At 36.5% G+C, this 20,863-nt stretch overlaps 2 protein-coding genes across 5 annotated transcripts; one reads left to right on the top strand and one right to left on the bottom strand.

Annotated features, from left to right (window-relative positions):
- Positions 1-340: 340 nt before the first annotated feature.
- On the top strand, positions 341-6,399 carry LOC101268637 (serine/threonine-protein phosphatase 7). 3 transcript variants are annotated; one of them, XR_011215056.1, is made up of 6 exons: positions 341-1,027; positions 1,760-2,254; positions 3,940-4,174; positions 4,346-4,492; positions 5,730-5,837; positions 5,983-6,399. XR_011215056.1 is itself a non-coding variant. In XM_004232548.5 (5 exons), the coding sequence occupies exons 1-5, from the start codon at positions 473-475 to the stop codon at positions 6,055-6,057; spliced, it is 1,380 nt and encodes a 459-aa protein (XP_004232596.1). In that variant the 5' UTR covers positions 341-472; the 3' UTR covers positions 6,058-6,399. The 3 variants fall into 3 exon arrangements, 1 of the variants encoding a protein (XP_004232596.1); XR_011215055.1 differs by lacking the exon at positions 3,940-4,174 and having other exon boundaries at positions 5,080-5,837; XM_004232548.5 differs by lacking the exon at positions 3,940-4,174.
- A 992-nt stretch (positions 6,400-7,391) lies between these two features.
- Positions 7,392-19,787, bottom strand: LOC101243662 (protein transport protein SEC24 A). 2 transcript variants are annotated; one of them, XM_004232549.5, is made up of 14 exons: positions 19,535-19,787; positions 17,600-18,719; positions 17,357-17,495; positions 16,446-16,636; positions 15,934-16,041; positions 15,640-15,843; positions 15,261-15,492; positions 14,039-14,188; positions 13,767-13,923; positions 13,392-13,519; positions 12,970-13,292; positions 12,702-12,890; positions 8,211-8,446; positions 7,392-7,955 (listed from the first exon to the last, which is right to left on the bottom strand). In XM_004232549.5, exons 2-13 carry the CDS (start codon positions 18,698-18,700, stop codon positions 8,213-8,215), a joined length of 3,156 nt encoding a protein of 1,051 aa, XP_004232597.1. In that variant the 5' UTR covers positions 18,701-18,719; positions 19,535-19,787; the 3' UTR covers positions 7,392-7,955; positions 8,211-8,212. The 2 variants fall into 2 exon arrangements, with proteins under 2 accessions (XP_004232597.1, XP_010316499.1); XM_010318197.4 differs by having other exon boundaries at positions 7,392-7,952.
- Between the last annotated feature and the right edge of the window lie 1,076 nt (positions 19,788-20,863).

The following is a 20,863-nucleotide window of genomic DNA, read 5'->3' as shown; positions in this document are numbered from 1 at the left end:
ACTATTCTTTTTCTCTTTTTAAGTGTTAGCACTTTTATACGCAATTGAAAAAACGTAAAATTTATTTTGCCATATATTAATTATATAATAAAATACCAAACAAATATTAATCTTACATAAAGTTTATATATAATTTTCTTATATTTCAAAGTCTCGAACTTTTAGATATAAAAAAATTCTTTAATTTGAATCACTCTCTCTAAATAGATACAATATTTTGACAATCTCATAAGTTTTGACCAATTTATATCCAAACGAACTAAAGCTGACCAGCAGTGAACTGAGCTGTCAATGACACAGCACCAATATAATATTAATTTATTTTGGCTTTTATCTCTCATTGCCCCCATGAACATACTCTGTCAACAATAACTTCTTTTTTCTCTTAAATTCTTGTCTCAGTTATTCTATCAACTGAAAAATAAAATAAAAAAATTAGAGAAAATTAACGAAAATCGCGCATCCAGTTGAAATGTTATCAGAATCAGAACCACCGGCTGCAGCCGCCAGTTTACCATCAGCAACCCCTCCGCCGCCGTCGTCCGATGAGGACTTCTTCTCGTCTGTATCAGTGGCATCGACGTCTTCCACGTCATCGCCATCCACCCCGATTCCTTCACCACCACAGCTTCATCCAGAGATCCCAATTTCATGGCCTGAAGACGGGACCTTAACCCTAGCTTGGGTTACCAACTTGATGCTAGCATTTGATTGGTCATCCAAGAATCTTGCTCCGACGGAGCTGCCATCGGTGTTGCCGGTAGTGGTGTTTGATCGGCTTATACTAACGGCTTCCAAGATCTTGCATAAAGAACCCAATTGTGTGCATATTGATAGCGGGTCGGGGTTGGGAAATGATTCGAGGGTTGTTGTGGTTGGGGACGTGCACGGCCAGCTACATGATGTCTTGTTCTTATTGAGAGATGCGGGTTTTCCCTCTGACGATCGGTTCTTTGTGTTCAATGGAGACTATGTCGATAGAGGCGCTTGGGGTCTTGAGACCTTTCTTACCTTGTTGGCTTGGAAGGTAAAATCTTTTTAACAAATTTTGAATTCTTTGTTTCCTGTAATGAAAATTTTGAACTGTTTTTATGAAATATTTAGGTAATGTAGTTTGAAATTCCCGTTTGGTAGTGTTTAGTATCAATTATGTTGTTACTTAGTTGATTATCTTACTTTTACTACATATCACAAGTTGTGTCTGGTGATAAGATAACAACTTTACTGTGTTTATGTATGGAATTTATGTCAGCAAATGTAATTGTTGATCATAATTATCAGTTTTATGTGGTCACTTAGCATGGAGAATTAGGGCTTTGTAAAGCTTGACGAGGTATTCTTCCTATAGAGATAGTTTGTTACTTTGTCATTGGCAACGTCATTTAACATCTGGAGGTTGTACAACAACAAAATGGGACGGTGATGCTTAACTTTAAAGTACCAGGTTTTGTATCATGGTAATCTGTAGAACAGGCAAATTCAGTTTTGGTTAAGCTTTATTATCCTTCATCTTCCTTTGAGTTTTGTATCAATTATGATGTTTCCTTGGTAATATTGGTTCATTCCTGTGCCTTGTTTAGCTGGGATAGGATAATATGCATCAAGTAACAGTGAGCTAGAAGCACCTTACTTCAACTTGATATTTGATTTGTGTTGTAACTTTTGAACTCAACTGGTTCATGTAATTGACTTTCTAGCTTATATCAGTCAGATGCAACTGTGGATATTCAATATTCAATCAAACTGTACATTCTTTCAGGTTTTTATGCCCAATAGGGTGTTTCTCCTTCGTGGAAATCACGAGTCGAAGTACTGTACTTCTGTTTATGGTTTTGAAAAGGAGGTTCTAGCGAAGTATGCGGATAGTGGGAAACATGTATACAGGAAATGTTTAGGATGCTTCGAAGGACTTCCTCTTGCATCCATTATTGGGGATCATGTCTACACAGCTCATGGAGGTATTTTCCGCAGTATTGCTGTCACTCCAGCTAAAAGAGCTAAAGGGAAGAAGAACCGTAAAATAGTTTCAAACCCTGATGTTACTACTTTATCTCTTGGTTCTATGGAGGAATTATTAAAAGCTAGGAGATCTGTCCTTGATCCTCCTTGGGAAGGTACGAATCTGATACCGGGTGATGTCTTGTGGTCAGACCCGTCAATGAAACCTGGACTTTCCCCAAATAAAGAAAGAGGAATTGGTCTCTTATGGGGTCCGGATTGCACCGAAGATTTCTTGAAGATGTTGAATTTAAAGGTAAACTACTTGGAATTGTATTTCTTTCTTTGTATATGCTCTTTTCTTCTTGTTATTGATATAGCCTACTGCTAAATTACTTTGAAGTTGTCTTTTAACAGAGCTTAAAGTACATTTTTTTATCATTTATTTTTGAATGAAATTCTACAATATATTATGTCTTGTTCGCACGGTTTTATGGTGCGAATGATGTGATTGGACGTAATATTATTCAGAATATAATCTTTGACTTTGTAGTTTTTGTATTAAACTTCAATAGCTTCCATTAAGTGGGTTGTACTGTTTGTCAAAATATAATCTTTGAATTTGTAGTTCTTGGATTCGATTTCAATAGCTCTATTTTAAACTATGTTTGATTGAGGTGTAAGAAGAGGGGTTTGAGGAAGAATAAGGGTTGTTACTCTCGTCTATACAAGGAAGTTAAAGAAGAGGTGGAGTGTCCCCCCCCTCAATTTTACTCATTTTCCAACTTTACCAACCCTATTAGTCAACTAGGTGCAAACTAATTAATATCTGACCCAAGGCAAACCAACTACTTTATCTTCCTTCACTCTCTCTCATTTTTTCGGGAACCAATTGTTAACCAACCTTTGTGCTAGAACCATAGTTCCTGCAGTTTGAGTCATATATCCATATAAGCAATTAAGATAGGATGGGACTCACAAGTTGAAGTTACTCATATTTCTCTCTCTTTTTTGTACAAATTTTCACTAGGATATACTTTTATTTTTATGTATTTTACCGTAGTCATAACAATTCAGTTATACCTTTGCTGTAACTTGTAATATTTTGGAGATAAAGTAAGAAAATTCCTTAAGAAAAGGGCAAACCCCTTATACATGAAATGCCAAAAAGCAGAGAACCTTGCAAAAATACATGGTTTTCCATTAATGACATCACTTGATATTTAAATCCATCAATATTCTTGTCACATGACAGTTCAAATATTGGGTTGTTGCCTTATCTGTATACTCATGGAGTTCTGTGTTCACCTCATCAACATTTCCTCCTTGAGGATGAACATTGAAACTATTCTATCAGGCAAGGCTGCTAGGGAAATGATCCAATCTTCTTTCAGATGAAACTAATTAATTATCTGCATAATTTGAGTCCACTAGAAGATAAACATAACTAATCAAAGCAACTTCAAAGATCGAATAAGATTTATTACACGTGTGACGTGTTTGACTTACCTATGCAGAGATAATGGACAAGGCTGTACTATTTTTTAAAATATGGTGCACTCCTATTTAGTGGACTGAAAGGCTCTCATTGCACTTTCCTTTCGTCTGGTTCCATCATTGACTTGGTTCATCAATTTGATTTAGTAGTCAATAAGATGGACATACAAAGAGTTGATGCACCTCTTTTCAATGTCAATAAACAAGTCTTTTCATTTGTGAAAAAAAGGGTCTTTTCATATTTATTCACCTGAAGGAGGCTGGTTGTAACATGTTTTTCTTGAGTAGAGCATTGGTTTTATATCCAGTTGCAATGCAATACTAGTAATATTAACCAATTTCAAACGCATGAGTGTAGACATAACTATACTGGGTGTCTAAGAAAATCATGCTACTACCTGTACTCATTTAAGTAAGAAAATGATCTGGTTGTTGCCTTAAAAACTAGTACGCTATGATAGTAGTGCCATTAATATCTGAAATTCTTTCCTTTTTCTGACATAGCGGATCCAGTGTAGCTGGGAAATCAGAATATTTCCTAGAGATTACCGATGAACCTTTGGAGATGAATTTACTTGTTTTGAAGCCCAATCATTTCATTGGAAAAAGGAAAGAAAAATGTTGTATGAGATCTTAATTCCAAGTATCTGTGAACGAAGCATTTAACCACTTAAAGACCCACAAAGAAGTGAAGAAGCACAAAGGATGAAGATACTTTTACGTGACGAAGGCCTCTCACGTAATATTTGCCTGTTCAGGACTACTCTTATTTTGCACCTATACTATTTATGTTTACATTATTCATGTAATTTTAGGTTCTTGTATTTTCTGTGAGCTTGACATCTTCTTTTGTGACTTCTATATGTGAGAAAATTGCTCACGTTATGGTCTTTGATTGCTGCAACCTCAGTTGATTATTAGGTCACATGAAGGTCCAGATGCAAGGGAAAAGAGAGAGGGAATGGAAGGAATGGATCAAGGGTACACCATAGATCATGAGGTCCAGTCCGGTAAATTGATTACAGTGTTTAGTGCCCCAGACTATCCACAGTTTCAGGTATCTTCAATTTTACCATTCACTATATCATACTTTTTCACCTTACATCGTCCATGGTCAGAGTTTGTAGTTTGTGTTATACTTGAGTATGCAGTTCAACTTTCCTTTATGAAAACCGCTGGTGTGTTTACTTTCAGATGTCTGTAGAAGTGTAGTGCGTCTTTAAAGTTGCACAATGTTACTTTTGATAGAAACTATGTAATGCATCTGTTGATTCAGAATTTCTTTTCCTGAAATATGTGCCCAATGAGCATACTAATGGGATATATATATATATATATATATGTATATTTTGAAACAACGTATTAATGGTATATTAGGAGCATTTATCTTCTATTGTAGTGGCCTGTGTGCTTTCAATGATTGCATCAGCCAGATGTAGAGAAATGAGTTTAGGAATTTTTGTATTTTGGCAACCAATACTTACAAAGATGCATAAAGAACTTCACTCTTCAGTAGTTCTATCTTTCATGGTATATTAGGTGAAAAAGTATCTTTCATGGTCGGAGTGGTCTACTTTTTTTGTTTGTTTTGCATGTTGCCTAATCAGCATTTTCTCACGCTTAGCCAACATTCATTTACTCTAGGTTGAAATTGGTTAATTGACCGGATCGTTGCAAGGTAAAAATCTTGCATGACTTGATCGTCAACTGTCACTTTCTCCCTATTTCGGGAAGTAGTTTGTGGGCTTCATTCGTCAATATAAACAAATTTTCCGGTAACACACCTGCTGAGCTTGCTGGAATTGGCCCTTGCGCAAATTTTGGTGTTTACACAGCCAATTGTCTGTTTGTCCCTTCAAGTGGTATTAAGAATATGCTGCAATTATTACTATTTGCCTAAGGTTCTACTAAATAGATTCAATTTATGCGTGAAGTTTCTTTCTGGAGCAGTTTTTCCGGCTTGGGAATTAAGCCAATTTCTAGTCATGTGTTATACTCTACTTAAATGAATCAATGGAGGCCTGAAACTGCACTAGTTAGGATTGTCAAACCATTTTGAATCTACTTAATGAATCAATTTGTTCTATTGCTTCGAGAGGGTTTTCCTAATGATGGATCCTTTTCAATATGGTAAGAATAGGTAGCCATCTCGTCAAAATTAGGTTTTATCATGTTTGTTCAATTTTTTATACACTCATGCAAAAAGTTTGAAACATCTTTAGCGCCATTTCTATACCTGGAAGCTGTAGTATGAAATGGAGAAACTTATCTTTCTGTTTGTGCCCTAACTGCAGGCAACTAAGGATAGGTACCGAAATAAAGGAGCATATATTATTTTGGAACCTCCTAATTTTGACATCCCCGTTTATCGTAGTTTTGAAGCAGTGATGCCCCGACCCAAGGTATAGAACAGTTTGAAGCTTTGTCTTATCTTGAATTGAAATTCATGGGGTGTTCTTTTGTAAACAATGAGTAATTTGTTTGAAATTACTTGCATTGTCATGGCTGTTTAATGTAATAATAACATTGACTAAGTTATTGTCACAGGTGAATCCATATTATGATTTTGAAGATTGCATTGATTCTGATGAAGAATTAGACTTGGCGTCTATGGCTACATGAAGGTAGTTCTCATGATCAGCGCGACATTTGCAAAGCTTAAAATATTGTACATGCTTCTATATTATTTTTGAGGTGATATTAGTAAAATTATTCCTTCAAGATTTCTTGACTGTTAGAGAGATACGTATCATGGTTTTCTACTCAGAACAGTTGCTGATGTACAACCTTTTTTTGTATCAAATTTAGACAGACTGTTTCTTGTACAACTTAATATCTTAAATGCTGCTTGTTTTTGCAACGATGTAGAACTTTGCCTTCATGCTACATTACCCTTACTGAAGGTTTATCTTCATTGGAATGTTCACTCGACTTCTCTAGCAGAGAGCGAGTCTCAACTCACAATTGGCTGCCTCTCTTTGTATTATATCAAAGTGATTGAGAATTTTAGTACTGATAGCATAGTCTGTTGTTCAAGGTTTTTTCTTTGGGATGCTTAATTATTACTAGTGATTGTATTCAACAAATTGAGTATCAAATTGGCACGCTATGAACTGATAGAGGTGTAAATGACTTGGTAAAGTTTTCTCCACTTAGGTTGTTGCCCTAGCTTCTTCGAACAAAGCTCTGAATTCCTTTCCTTTTATCATTTTAAAAGTGAAAAAGTAATAATTTTTTAGGATCACTACTTTGGACCATCTAAATGAGGAATCTTCAAGTACTGATTCTTGAAGATATCTTATTCATTACTTTCTTCAAGTTTTAGTTATATGTCTTTTTTTCCTCCCAGAATGGTCCATATTAATTAAGCTACTTGTTCGTCAATGGGAGACGAGACCATATGAGGTCCCACTTAGTTGTGTTCTTAAGAGATGCTGGGTTCTCTTGGTACTTTTCGTCTGAACTAAAAAATATAATCTTGGAAAATCAGTAATCTTATAATCCAACTCGGTAACTCACGTTGCAGTATGTTGTATTGTTTGATCCGAAAAAAATGAGTAGTATAATTTTCATGGTCATATGAGCCCTTAATATTCTGTAGTTACATTTCGGAATTACAATAAAGAAGCAATTGAGTTGACGTTGCCATGAGGCAAATAATATAGCTGTCGACCACAAGATATTTGTTGAGTATAATAAATGAAAAGGCAGCTATAAAACTGAGGGGATGCTGAAGAGGAAAAACCAAAAACCGAACTGCCAAATCTGAGAAGAAGAAGAAAAACCTCAGAAACCCCAATCAACCAATTATTATTTTTAGTTCAGATTAAGATTGGATAACTACAACACCAAAAATCTCAAAATCAAATCAGCAGCACAAAAGCAGACACCCCTGTTATTAATCCATCCCAATGCAAAAACCTAGGAAAAAGAGAGATTACATCATCTGCACTACATTTCAGCTCAACAAAAATTTATTACGGGCAGCAAAAAAAATTCAGTTATGCAAAGCAAATGCATGTACAAGATCTCTACAAAAAGTCTAAATAAATCCCACTCAAACGCATACCCTATCCCCACAACATCAAGAATATAAATAACTGCAACATTGTTCTATTTAATGTCTCATCTCACTCTAACCAGACCAACACGTGAAAATAAATACTAGTCAATTAGCATTTTTTTCATGTTCACCCCAAGCAAATGGGGCAGCGGGGTAATGCTAGCATTTAAGGACGATCACAATCTTCCTGCTCCCACATCATAATGCATGGCTGGTCCAGGTGTATGAAATGATCCCAACATGAGGAGAAATATTAGTTCTTCAACTAATGTTACAAGGAAAATCAGGTAAGCTCAGCAATCAATGGTGTCAATTAACACTAACAGCAGATTTCTTCCATGGAAGCTTTTGCTCATTGGATGAACCATCCATAGTTGCAAGTGGCAACAAGTTCCAACTTCTTCAGGAACCGCCACACAGTAGAAGACCACAAATGATTGAACATACAGGAACCCTGCTAAAATAGGGAGTGTTCAATCAGCAAGCAGACTAAAACTCATCATTTTAGGTTCAGAGAGGAGAAATGCATAGGTGATCACCATGATGGCAATCTCTTCATCATCTGTTTCAGTTTCATTTAGATAATGCAATAATAAAGATTCACCCTTCACTCTTTTTGGAACACTTGGGTACCACCCAAAAGATGAAGTCAATAATAATACAAGCATAACAGAATTATAACTATTAACAACCAGTAAATCCTTTTCATTACCTTTATGCATTTTGCTGGACTTGTCGGTGTACTTGCAGAATCCAATCCTGGTAACCAATAGAACCACCAACTGGATCCTCAATCAGATTTGCAAGCAAGAAGAAGCCTTCTCTAGGCTGTTCACCTTGCCTCACAAGATGGCATAACTGATAATATGATCTGTCACTCTCCCTCTGTCTTTTAAGCAAACCCATCAGTTCTCTTGACATTTCATTATCTAGCTCTTGAAGTGAAACCTGATTCACAATTTAAAAAAAAATCACATCAGAGAGTTAAAGACAAGCAGAAAATTTGCAGGAGCTGTCTCAAAACATCAACACAGTGAAGGACATAGGGTTGAATCAGCGAAGAAACCAGCTGAGTGCCAAACTTGGTTCCTCCATTCCAAATAACTGTCATAAGTTGTGTCTCAACTCGGGTTGCGCCTCAGTTTTCCTCTGTCCTAACAAGAAAAGTAATCCCCTGCACTCTCAAATATGTCTTATTCCTTCTGTTTTTTTTTCTACGCAGGGGATGAGGTGGGGGGCATAAGCAAGAAACACATCCCTTCAAAAGAGTATTGCTGCACCATAGAACAAATCCTTTTTTATGGATAGCCAAGATATCACCGATGTTCAGTGATGAGCTGTTCAAATAATACTTCAACACACGACTTTATATTTGTGTGCAAAGAAAATGGGAACCTAGATTCAGAAGAAAGGAGGCACATATACCCTATTTTTAATGATGCATGTCTGGGCCCGCTTGCACACACCTCTATTAATTCCACCAGACATCTTATCTCCCACTAGCACAGGTTCCGGCTAACTCTGCCCACTAAAGCTTTTGGGAGATAGTCATAGGACCATACACCCATGTTTTAAGGTTTCCATAAGCAAAGAAAGGTCCTCTAGGCGAATACATTGCAAATTCTTAGTGAACGTTATATCACATGTAAGCAAAAAGTGAATTAAACAAGGATTTAAGACCTATAGTCATCCTCTTTTCAACAAGAATCTTTAAAAATTCAGGAAAAAAAATATCCTTCTTGACTCACTAAGTTCAAATTTGCAAGGCAACAGAAGTCATTTCTTCAAAATGCAAAATCATTATCAGGGCTAAATTGCCCATCCTCCAAGTACTTCCTTAAATCTTGACATCTGATATTTTGTCAGAGTAACATACTAAATTTCGGTCAGTGAGGTGTAGATCTTATGATCTCACATATCGAGTGCACTTGCTTTCTCTTTTACCATATATCTCCATTCCAACTATTTGAATCTCATTATTTCAGGAAAGTAGCAGATCTAAGCACTTGAGATACAGAAGGAGTATGTGCCTTCATCAGACACGATGGATGTTATCAAAGTAGCTATACTTTCATTGCAAACCTAGTTAGATGCTAATTAGTACTGCTGACATACAGTCAGTGTTGTCAAAAGTGAAAGTGCAAAAAGACTAATGTCCTTTGGGGCTTTAAGCGCAAAGTGCAAATACAACACGGGTTTTAATGAGAAAAGGTGCAAATGAAGAAAAACTAGTCCAAGATTAATAATCACTAGCATGAGTAATAAATATATGGACAAAGAAATCGCAAAAAAATTATAATAAAGTGAAATATCAATTGTACAGTATCACATCTTTAGGATTGCACTCCTTGGCAGGGAAAAGTATGCTTTTAGAGCCTTGATGATGAAACTGAAGTGCCTATAAGGCAAGGTGAAGTGCTCAATGTGTTTAGTCCCTCACTTTAGGGCTTAAGTGTGCCTTTCACAACACTGCATGTTGTATGCTCAGAAAACCAAATATGCAGGAAACTTCTTTTATACCTTCAGGGAAGAGAAATCATATGGGAAGTTTTGAACCTTTGGGCCTTCAGTATAAACTTGCACAAAGGGAAAGAAATCCAGTTCTGAGGCTACCTACAAACCAGAACATGAAACCAACTGGAAGTACTTCTGAAGTACAACTCATCCATATCTAGGAAAACAATGAAAAGGGAATCCCAAAAATGCAAAAAGACTAGATCTTAAGCATGACCCTGTTAACCTAGAAAAAAAATGTTAGAATAGGAATAGATTAATACAATCCTATTGAAATAGGAATAGGTTTATACAATCCTATTAGAATAGGAATAGGTTATACAATCCTATTAGAATAGGAATAGGAATACTAAATAGTATCCTACTTGGTAAAGAATTGTATTATAGGGTCTATAAATAGGGTCTCAATGTAATAATGTAGACACAACAACAATTCAATAATATTTTTTTCCCTATATTTCTCACATAGTATCAGAGCCTTTACGATATTGATAAAAACTCAAAGAGCTTCCGCTGCCGGCGGGCGGCTATTACTCATATATGCTGCCCGTCCGGCCAATAATTATGTTAGCAAAAGTTGGGCACCATGTATCTTTCTAGTGACTATTTTCTCATATCAAATTTTTGTAGCACCGTGACATCATTAAGGTGACTACTTTCTTATATCTAATTCGTGTAGCACCGTGTCATCATTTCAGTGACTACTTTTTCATATTTAACTTGTGTAGCACCATGCCATCATTCCAGTGACTACTTTTTCATATTTAATTAGTTCAGCACCGAGCAATCTTTTCGGTGACTAATTTTTCATATCTGGTTTGTGTAGCACTGTGCCATCATTCCAGCAACTACTTTTTCATATACAATTTGTGTAGCACCATGTCATTCTTCTGGTGACTACCTTTTTTGCAAATCTGATTTGCATAGCACCGTGCATCTCTTCGAACTGTTTTTCATATTTGATTTGAGTGGTACTGTGAATTTTTCTGAACTATTTTCTAATATCTGAATTGCATAGCATCACGTGTCTTTTTAGTGAATCCTTAGATTTGATTTGCATAGTTCCATTCGTCTTTTCGGTGACTCCTCAAATCTGATTTGTGTAGGGTTGTGCAATCATTACCCTACCCATATAATTTTTCTTTTTCGGCACTGTCGTGCCATCATTCTGAACCTACCCATATTAGTTCACTTTTTCAATGGGGTCGTTCCATCAATTTGAACTATCCTATATAATTTCTATTTTCTAGATGGGTCGTGATATCATTCCGGCCCTACCTATATAATTTTATATCTTAGATTGTCACCACTTTAGCCATAAAATCTAATACTCCGGCATATGAGCATATTCCAACCAGTTCTGTGGTGACTTGTTTAATATCGACTCATCTATTGATTCCAAATGATCCATATACTTTACACTAGGTTTTGAGCACTTTGTTGCTCAGGGGGAGTTTAGTAGCCTTGTATGTCGATTATGTGTCAGTCTATGGTTTGAAGCAATCTTTGCAGGTTTGGTTTGGGAAGTTCAACACTGGAATACTGGCATTATGCATCAAATCCAGTATTTAACGAGTAGACAAGTACATTGAGATTGACTTCAATTTTGTAAAGTCGACGAATCAACTAGCAGGTATCTCACCACGCCCCTCATCAGTCCTTGTGTTAATTACATTTGTAACAAGCTGGGTACATGAATTGTATGTACTAGCTTGCGGGGGAGTGTTAAAATAGGATAGGTTTATACAATCCTATTAGAATAGTAATAAGAATACTAAATAGTAACCTACTTGGTAAAGAATTGTATTCTAGGTTCTATTAATAGGGTCTCAATGTAATAATGTAGACGCAACAACAACTCAATAATAATTTTCTCCTATATGTCTCACAGAAGGCACACAGAATTAACCTCACAATAGTCATCAAAGTGGAAAAAAGTTAAGATTACAACATTTAGAGCTAAATACAAGAGCAGAGAACTTAAGAGCTCTTCATCATCCGATGAAAAGCAAAAATATAGATGCTTAAACCAGAAGCAACTGTGTTTTACTAATTCTGTCTACATGCAGGCTAGAACAAGGAGATAAGAAATTAATGAAATGTTATAGATTCCACAGATTCGGATGATGCAGTAATAAGGAAAATGTCAGTAAATCAGTGTGAACCCAGAGGGGCAGAAGTAGAATAAAGAGAACAAATTTCAGAAGATGGCAACTGTACAACCTATGGAAGACAAACGACAAAGTTAAGTAAAACGGATTGGAGATACTAATCTATAACCCAGTAGACCAGAAAGTTACTAACCTATAACAAAAAGAAACAGATAACTAATGGTCCTGCATAAAATGAAAAATGAGGCTTGCCCAGAAAGAAAAAGGATGCTATAGGTGAAGCTGAGTAGAGATTTAGATCCTTTTAATCAGCAACATCTATACTGGAGACAATTCCACATACGATCCATGGAACCACTTTGAAAAATAAAATGAGAACTTTGTTTTTGGCTTCCTACATTTCATTGGCGGAAGTCTAATCAGATTTTACCATTTAATCCAAACCAAACTACGTAACTAAGTAGTTGGCATTTAAAGTGCATATTCAAATTTCATACGGCTTACGTTTGGTCCATTCAGTACCAAACGGAACCTTCCTAATATGGTGTGATGATGACACAGCAGTCTATAAATCTTACCTTAGAGAAGTCAGCAGCAAAGTTTTCTCCGAGCAAACTCTGGATCATATTAGGAGAAAGCATTCTACCGAACCAGATGACAAACCGGAAACCATCATCAAAGAGATAGAGACCCTGGGGATCTAAGCTCTCTGTTGTAAGTGGAACCCCTTTCAAGATGTCTTTAGACTCCTCTCGCGAAGATGGTTTCTAGAAATAGAAAAATCATAGGTTTTAGAACCTTTAAAGCAAATACAGCAACAATGTGGAAGGGCTGTCAGATGCTTACTTTTAGAAGATATTCATCTATACGGATCAACTTAGGATATAGAAGCTTCAACAATCTTTTAACGGGCAAAGCCATCATGGTATATCCAGCAGCACATCGTTCGTCAAGCTGAGCATCAGCATATCCACCGCGAAGGGCAGTTGTTTTGCATAAAGCTAATCCATATAATGGCAAGTACTTTAAAGATTCTGGATAAATCATCCTTCCAGCCACACGGTGCTGAACAGCATGGAGATTTCGATATTCTCTAAGAGCTTTCACAATCCTGAGTTGAATAGAATTTCGAGCCTCCTCTAATTTAGAGGTCAGAGTTTTCTCAATGGCTGAAAGACAAGAACTTGCGCGTAAGAAACTTAAAAGTACTAAAGGGAAAAATCTCAAAGTCACAGGACCAAATACAAGAAAAGTATAGCTAAATTTACCAAGCCTGGTAAAAAGAGAAATGATAGCACCAGTATCAGCTAGGCGATACATTTCTCCTAAATCTGAAACAACCGGTGCTGCTGCTGTGTGTACTCTAATGCGCCTTTCTCCAGAAGATGATGTGTATCTTTTAATTGTTAAGAAAGTGTTCCAGGAAACCCTATTACTCATTCATCATGGGTAAGTTCATTCATTATCAAAAAAAATAAAATTAAAAACTAGGAAATTAATGCTTCTATGAAATATTTAGGAGGGGAATTTTCATCCTAGAATAGACATCACCTGGATTCCCATTTAAAAAGTATCTGGTGCAGGAGTACTCGAGAAAATATATGAAGTGAATTAAGCACAAAACATTTCATGCTAAAGGATACAGTAGAGCAATTTGGAAAAATACTGTCTGGGAAGTGAGTAGTGTTTCTTCAAGGGATAACTGCATTGCATATGCTTTATCACAGTCAACAGCAGGAAGTGCTATCAGATCAGTGGATCTCAGCATGAAGTTCCCATGATATGTTGTAAAACGAACACCTGAAAGCACCAAACATCTTAGTGACCTATACCAACATACACTCCACAAACTCTCTTTATTGCACATGGAAGTGAAATTAAGCTTCTAGAGGTTAGAGTAATATAGCAAGATAACCTTTTCCACATCTTATGCGCATGACAGACTCCCAAGCAGTCTCCCTTGTAAGATCTCGGGTTAACTCGTGACGCAATCTATCTTTGTGAACGGACGCTTGAAAACTTGGATAGTAGTACACCTGACCACCTGTGTACTTTGCCAGCGTACCTACAATATAATTAAAGGAAGTTATACATCAATATCTCATGAGGACATACCTAAATATTAATAACTGTGGTCACCAAGACGATGAACTCCCATTATGAGCAACTTTCAGTCAAATAAATTGACCTACCTTGACTGTGGCAATACAGAGTACAGGGAATGTTTCAGTATACCAAATAACTTAATTTAACACACTTTCATCTAAAAGAAAATTTTAAGCATGACATTTTTTCACAGTTCCCTGTATGTAATTTATTTCTACTAATTCTGCTTTTGCTTATACTTCGTACAAACGTCAAAGTGAAAGAACATCCAAATTCCTCACAGAAGTCAATCAATCAGCCTTCCCTGATTGCCTTCGGCACAAGGTCCTTTTATAAAACAAGATTATGTTCGACGGATAAAAAGATCTCATAGAATTCAATGGGAAAATTTTGGGCATATGAAAGAAAATGTTGGTGTAAACTGAAGCATTCATCAACTGACAACTTGATAAAGAGGAGGATATTAGTGAGTTAGTGTTGCATGTGCAGAGAATCTGTAGAAGATACTAAGTATCCATTGTTGCATTGCAGGTTAACAACACAATCGTGAGCCCTTGCATTCTCGCTTGTAGAATAGATCAAGGGTGTTACACAATGGAAGTGGAGGATGCAACCACGAGCTAGACTAGAGATCACAGAGGATCAAAAGTGGGAGATAAGACAGCCTGGAGCATCACTAATACATCACTTTTGGTGCTTATGTAATGCAAAGAAGAAAGAATGCTCCAGTGAGCTCCAATGACATAAAAGGCATCAAAAGATCGATCATGTCTCACTTGTTAATTTGGTGTGAAGAGTGAATACCATGTTGTATGGACAATCGGAGACTTGTTTAGATGCCAGCAGACAACTTGGTTTAAGTCAAAAACAATTGGTACAACTTTTGACAAAAACTTGATGCTTAGTAATGAAACCTTTGACTTATCAAAAGGAATATTTTTTTTTTTTAAAAAAGAAGTATTCATCAGCTTAAACATGAAACACAATTTAATCTGTGGGGTAGAGGTCCTTTATCGTTAGAGTTCAATTACCTATAGTAGCTATGTCAGTATATTTGTCACTGAAAGCATATACATTGACTGCTATCTGATACTTGGTGAAATCAGCAGCCATTTGTTTATAAAAAGGATCTTCAGGTACTCTTATTGTATGCTCTTTATCAGTTCCATATACACGAACATCATCTCCTCGTAATTTTAAGCGACCAACACCAAGTGATGGAAGACTGCTTTGAAAGATCAGCAATTTACCGCCAAGTTGGTTCTGGAAGTAGAGAGGCGATATTAGTCAGTGTGAATCAACATAAGGCAAAAAACTGAATTTACAGAAAGTGAAAGGAAAAACTTCTGTGCTACCAAGAACTTGAATGTCAGAAAATCACGTGAATAGCATAAAAAGAAGGTTGCGCACCATAACCATGAAGGCTGTTTTAAGAGCTGGACCAAAAGCTGATTCCACATTCGCATTATCCTGAAACATTGAAGGAAGGCTGTCTAGAAATGCATCTACCACAGTTCTTGATTCTGACAAGTTGACAAGAAGATCATCTGGCAATGGCACAAATACATCTTCAAGATCTGACATGACCATCATTTGAGGTTGAGTCAAGGATGACTGGTACAAGAGAAAAAGAACCTAAATTATTTAACAGTAAATGGATATTCATATTATGCAATAAGATTAATCATTATTCGGCTGACTCGCCTTCATGTTATAAAAGTGTACTGTACTGTCATATGTTATAAACCCGATCTGTGTTCTTGGAAATCCAGGCAAGCTGTCCAAACTGTTCTTGATGGTTTGTGCTAAAACCTGACGTAGATGTATAAAAGGGATTAACAAAGGGCATACCAGATAAACTTGCAATTTATCAGATTATTTTACAAAAAATTGCTCCAGTAGCCAACAAATAGAAGTTTAACTAGACAGGCAATTGATACTTAATGGAATATCAAATTAAATGATAAAATTTGAAAACGAGCCCCACGTGCTCATATATACAAACATCAGGCTCGTCTATGTGAATGATTTCTCAGAAGCATTCTAATATAAGATGGCAACAGCAATACTTGCACCAATAAGCCACACAATAATGACCAATAGAGAACCCTCTCCAAGTTGGTTAACTTGCATGTAGAAAGGACGGTGGCCATAATTGATGTGTAGTTTGTTGTAGTTAGATACAAACTGCAAAGCTCAATAACTAAATCTCTTACCTCAAGCATTCCACTTCTCACAGCAGTCAAAGATACATCAATGAGAAAAAAGTACAGGGGAGGCATCGGAGGCCGGACCATGTACTCAGCTGGAGCAATAAACTCCACGCTACCTTTGGTAAGTTCAGGCCTTTGATCCAAGTCAACTCTTCTGCCACTGGCATCCAAATGTGCGAAATATTCACCAGGAACTAGACATAGAGAGAAAAAATGAGCCCATGCATTTCAAAAAAGGACACAATACACTACATCCTCAATATGCAACATTAGAAATGTGAATCTTCAGATTCTAAAGTGACAAAAAGCACAACAACATAGCTGGGAGGCCCTGACATGGAATGCTAACTTGTACATATATGGCAATGAAAACAAACAATTGTAGACAAATTAAATCCAGCATCACAATCAGAGAGGACATGGTGGAGTATCAAAGTTCTCTTAGCAGCAATTTGAATGGAATGTGAGCAATGAGTAGAAAAAAATCTGCTAAAAGATGCAAAGAGCAGAAAGTAAGGTCTACATAGAAGTTTTTGTTCATTAATAAGATAGCACAGTTTAGTATTAAAGCTAAGTGGGGTCATTTTATTTAGGCATTTACTCATTAATCATCTGACCTTCTACCATTACTTATTTCAAGGTTAAGGTTATTTCCAAAATCGGGATGCATGCATTCGACATATTACGGTGCCAGCCTCATGCACATTAATCCACTTCCCTCCATCTCTCTCGCGGCCTTAACCCATCTACCCACATATTAGGAAGTTAATCAATGCAAAAACGCAACAGAATATTCAAGAAGGAATTCAACTATTCTAGCTACACCTAACTAAAACTTTTAAAGTATACTAAAACCAAAATATACTTGTTAAAAACTCAAGACCTGAAGCAATATCAGTAGTGACAGTACTTACCTTCATTAAGCAATGCACATATATTACATCTCCACTTTCTTCCACTGTCGGTGAATGTCACATAAGGATTTACATAAGTGCGACACCTTCTACAGCGGATGATACCAGTTGGGGCAAAATTAACCACAGGAACTTCTTCCTGCATGATGTAGATTTTGCACGTAGAGCAAGTGAGATTCACATGAAACCCTTAAACTGTAACTATCCAGAATATGAAAAGAGTACTATGTCATGAATACATACCCCATCTGATGCCTCGGCGAGAGGACAAACAACTGCTCCAAGAGATAAGTGCCACCTTGAAGCCAAAGACTGAGAATTTGGTATGCCACTAGTTGTGAGCCTCAAAAATCTTGAACTGCAGTTCATGGGATACATCTCAGACAAAACATTCCGCTCAACATCAACATCAATTGGTCTTGGTAGAACCTTAGAGTCAAGGCCGGAATCAAATGATCCTGGAACAGACCCAATTGAGAAGGAACTGAAGTCTTCCACCAAACCTTGCATAGCAGATGTAGGAGGCATAGATCCTGGACGTTGAGATGTTAGAGGTGGTGGTGGTGGTGCAAACCCTCCTTGTTGAGAAAGATAGGGGCTAGAAGCTGCTGGCACTGGTGGAACATAGCCGCCAGGCTGAGAAGGAAATGGTACTGATTGTCTAGGGGGAGCTTGTGCAAACCCTGAAGGTTGCTGACTTATATATCCTGGAAAACCAGATTGAAAGCCAGGTCTAGCAGCAGGATAAGCTGAACCTGCTAAAGGGGAAGATGGCTGTGAGGTTGCTCTGGCAGCAGAAAACTGGGACTGCATGGGACCCTGATAAACATTTGGACTAGGCTGCACTGTACTTGCACCTTGAGGAGGCGATCCCATCGGAACAGTAGGAGGTTGGATTTGTGGATGATGGGCACCAGGAGGTGTTGAGAAAGGCCCTGAAACAGGTCTAACAGGGGCTGCTACAACCGGCTGCCCCGGCATCGAAGTGCGTGGAGGTGGTACCTGAGCTGTAGAAGGAAACTGCGGTGAGGGGAAACGTGGGAAAGGGCCAGAGACTGTCGGCCCATATGGAGGTGTTGATGTTGGAGGTGGCCTCCCTGCATCATTAGGCATCCCGGGTGGCATCGGTCTAAAAGAAGATATCCCTGGTCCAACCATGGGTCCAGATGAGGAAGGAGGTGGCATAGCCGGAGAAGAAGTAGGAGGAGCAGGCCGAAAAGCAGAAGCATCAGATCCAACCACTGGACGAGATGATTGAAAAGGAGTTGTACTCTGCGGAACACCAAAAGGTGTAGCAGCAGGCCTTGAGGGAAAGGTTGGCCGATTGGGATATTCGGTGCCCATGGTCACAAAGGACCGCTTCCTGAAGTTTAATCCACCAACAAAAATCAATAAAACATGTCATTACCACAAAAATCAACATTAAAGCACAAAAAGATAAAAATAATGCAAGACTAAATACATTAGCCAAAAATAGTAGGGAAACAAATATTTGCAACCCAGGAATAGAAAAGGAATAAAACAGAGATAAGGAGAAGAAGATACGCAACTCTGTCTAAGAAGATAAATACTTACTAAAGACCTTTTCCATTTCATAATGAGCAGTCTGTTGAGTTTTCCCAGCAAATAAGGAATGGTTGGGAGAATGAAGGACATGGGAAAGGAACACATAAGAAGGTCAGAACTCAGTTCCACTTCCTTTAGGTGCCTACAGCACATAGAATCTAGTTTCTAGTAACTAAAACAAGTAGAAAACACTCAATAGAAGCCAAATCAGAACAAGGTTTGCCTCAATTCTAATAACTTCCTTTGATCCCTAGCACTAATGTTGTTCCAGCAATCTCTATTCCATCATAATAGAGGACAAAACAGTTAAATAAAAACAATATCGGTAAATTCTCAATCTAGAGCAACACTCAATTCTGATGTTGATGTGCATATCCTTTTTTCGAATCAAACTAACAAGAGTAAGTAGCCAAATTAATGCAGAATATAAATCAAACTAATAACTCAACAATAGAAGTCAGCATCTGATCTCAAAAGATCAAAATTAACGCATTATCAAATTCCAATAAAAAATGAAATCCAATCTCTGATGTCGAAAACAACAGTTCGAAATCGCACAATCAACGCGAAATTGGCATAGAAGTCGTCGATTTGGAGTATATGGAAAATTACCTGATTAAAGATCTCGCCGATAAGGCCGCCGGCAAAAGTGGAGTCGAAGTTGAGAGAAACAGCGATCAGTCGCAGAGAGGTCGAAGCGATGGGTTAAACCGCAGGCGAGTGTTGAGGAGTTAAAAGTTGGGCATATAACATAAGTCTTTTTTTCCGTCTCCTCTTACACGAGAACTGTGAAGATCCAATTACGAAACAATTTTACTGCGAGGGCAAAAAATAAAAGGAGAAATCAGAAGACCAAAGATTTCACTTTTGCCCCAAGTAATTTCATTATTCTTATACATCCTTCTCCCCGGCTTTGCGCATATTGCATTTTGGCCCTATTCTAATTTTTTTCCCAATTCGCAAATTTCACAGTTAAATTATCGTTTTATTTTTTTATTTAAATCGTAGCAAGAAGATTTTTCTATTTGAGCTATCGATAATTTCCTTTGTTTTTTTAAATCAAAACTATTCATTAATTATTTCATTTTAGTTTTGTTCTTTAAAAAAAGCCCTCGATAATTATTTACAATGATAAAATCTTCAACCTTGATAAACATATATCTTTATTTTATCATATTAGTTATCACAATCTCTAAATGCACGAGTAATTCTCCATTTTGTTTTTATATTAACAAAATCAATTCAATGAATAAACACATAATTATTAGAAACAATTATATGTTAGAATTTTTTAGAGCGGGAAAGAAATTTTATTGAGAGAGTCTTGTCCAAAAATGAGTGATGCAATATGTACATTTGAATTTAATCAGAATTTAGTGAGGTTAACAAACATCGAATAAGAAATCAAAAATAAAAATGTGAAAATGGCTTGATATATGTCATTTAGAGCTAATATACTCTTCATTTATAATGATATATACCTTTACGGTTACACAAATGTCTCATATATATTATTCTCTTCTAGCAGGGTTTTGAAAAAAATTAAATTAATTAAAATTATGTTAAAGTCCATATATATTTGATCTTTCTTATTTTTCCTTTTTTTTAATTCAACTGTTAGTTTAAATTACTAATTTTCTTGTCAAAATTATTTTGTCGGTGATTCTTTTTTAAAATTATTATGAATGTCCCAATTATTTTTTTTTACAAATACAAATACTAAATTACAATATAAACATAAAAAAATAATTTTAAATTTATGATATAGCGGCACTAAAAACAATATTATATAATAAAGAATGAAAGAAATGAAACAAGAATGTGAAATTCAAATAAGTTACAAAATAATTGATGTATGAAAAAAATCAAATACACCCTGCTAGAAAGATCATATATATATCTTTACATGACTTTTTTTTTTTAAAAAAAAGTTGTTATTTT

Source organism: Solanum lycopersicum, chromosome 2, assembly GCF_036512215.1.
Source record: "Solanum lycopersicum chromosome 2, SLM_r2.1".
NCBI lineage: Eukaryota > Viridiplantae > Streptophyta > Magnoliopsida > Solanales > Solanaceae > Solanum > Solanum lycopersicum.
This window is presented reverse-complemented; position numbering and strand designations above follow the sequence as displayed.

Bases quoted from the DNA above. Each gene is read 5' to 3' on its own strand.
- LOC101243662 (XM_004232549.5), bottom strand. From the start codon at position 18,700: ATGGGCACCGAATATCCCAATCGGCCAACCTTTCCCTCAAGGCCTGCT. The intron at 15,493-15,639 runs GTGCGCAACCTT...CTCTACTTCCAG, and splicing joins AAACAGCCTTCATGGTTATG to AACCAACTTGGCGGTAAATT. The intron at 12,891-12,969 runs GTAAGCATCTGA...TTCTATTTCTAG, and splicing joins TAGATGAATATCTTCTAAAA to AAACCATCTTCGCGAGAGGA.
- LOC101268637 (XM_004232548.5), top strand. From the start codon at position 473: ATGTTATCAGAATCAGAACCACCGGCTGCAGCCGCCAGTTTACCATCA. The intron at 2,255-4,345 runs GTAAACTACTTG...CTGCAACCTCAG, and splicing joins TGAAGATGTTGAATTTAAAG to TTGATTATTAGGTCACATGA. The intron at 5,838-5,982 runs GTATAGAACAGT...TTATTGTCACAG, and splicing joins CAGTGATGCCCCGACCCAAG to GTGAATCCATATTATGATTT.